Consider the following 1078-nt stretch of genomic DNA (forward strand, 5'->3'; position numbering starts at 1 on the left):
ACCCAAGTCAAGATTTTGTATCGTGTTGAGGACTGTGTGGCGTTAGGGTGGCTAAAAATGATACGTCGTTAGCGGTACACCACCCAAGTTAAGGTGAAAGGTTAAAACGCGCCGAGAACTGTATGGCATTAGGGTGGATAAAAATGATATGTCGTTAGCGTTTTCCCCTCAAGACTCAGGCGCATCTTGTTGTACATAGCCTTGCCCCTTTATTGGACCTCTGGGGGGGTCGACCGTTTAAATGTCCATTACTCGTGGGAACAAAATGGTAAAAAAAAATATAAAAAATACAAACACAAATAAAACAGAAACTGCAACACAACGTAAACGAAGGCTTCAAAAAGCGAAAGAAAAGTATAAAGCAAAACGAGCTAAAGAAAGTGAAGGTGATAGAAATAGTCGATTACAGAAACGACGGGAACAATTAGCGTCAAAAACACCTGAGCAATATGAGGCCAGGTTAAAAAAGCAACGTCAGCGATATACACAAATGACGGCGTCAGAAACGCCTGAAGAATACGAAGCCAGGTTAACAAAGCAACGTGAGCGATACACACAGATGATAGCGTCAGAAACGCCTGAAGAATATGAAGTTAGATTAATACAAAGCCGTGAAAGACAAAGACAGCAGTTGGGTTCAGAAACGCCTGAACATCGCGATACGAGGTTAAATAAACAACGAGAGCGTACCCAGCAATGCAGAGCTAATAATCTGCAGGCATTCGAGAATGCTATTAACACAATTTGTATACATGTTTGTGATATTTGTACCAAACGTTGTTATCCTAATCAAGTTCGTATCATTGTTATTATGTTCCCGCTGTCAAACACATGTTACTAGTAATAAAACAACAGCACCACCAAAAGCTTACTGGAATAATCTGGATCCAGGTTCTATACCAGACGTTATTCAAACATTGACACAGGCGGAACAACGTTTGCTGTGCAGAATTATTCCCTTTGTTAAAATCGTGAAATTTAGTGGCCTCTATGGGCAGTACGGTTTTCGCGGACAGGCAGTTTTATTTGCCCAAGATATCTTTGAAGTCAGTGAAAGACTGCCTAGTATGCTACCAAG

At 41.0% G+C, this 1078-nt stretch overlaps 1 protein-coding gene across 1 annotated transcript in view; it reads left to right on the forward strand.

Annotated features, from left to right (window-relative positions):
• LOC108359447 (mediator of RNA polymerase II transcription subunit 12-like) overlaps positions 1-841 on the forward strand; it is a 15265-nt gene extending 14424 nt beyond the window's left edge. Inside the window, exon 3 of the mRNA XM_017611324.1 lies at positions 309-841. Within this exon, the coding sequence (XP_017466813.1) occupies positions 309-841 (533 nt within the window). The remainder of the gene's footprint in view (positions 1-308) is intronic.
• The last annotated feature ends 237 nt before the right edge of the window (positions 842-1078 follow it).

Source organism: Rhagoletis zephyria, unplaced genomic scaffold (genome assembly GCF_001687245.7).
Source record: "Rhagoletis zephyria isolate East Lansing unplaced genomic scaffold, Rhagoletis_zephyria_1.1 Rzeph_scaffold_00394, whole genome shotgun sequence".
Taxonomy (NCBI): Eukaryota; Metazoa; Arthropoda; class Insecta; order Diptera; family Tephritidae; genus Rhagoletis; species Rhagoletis zephyria.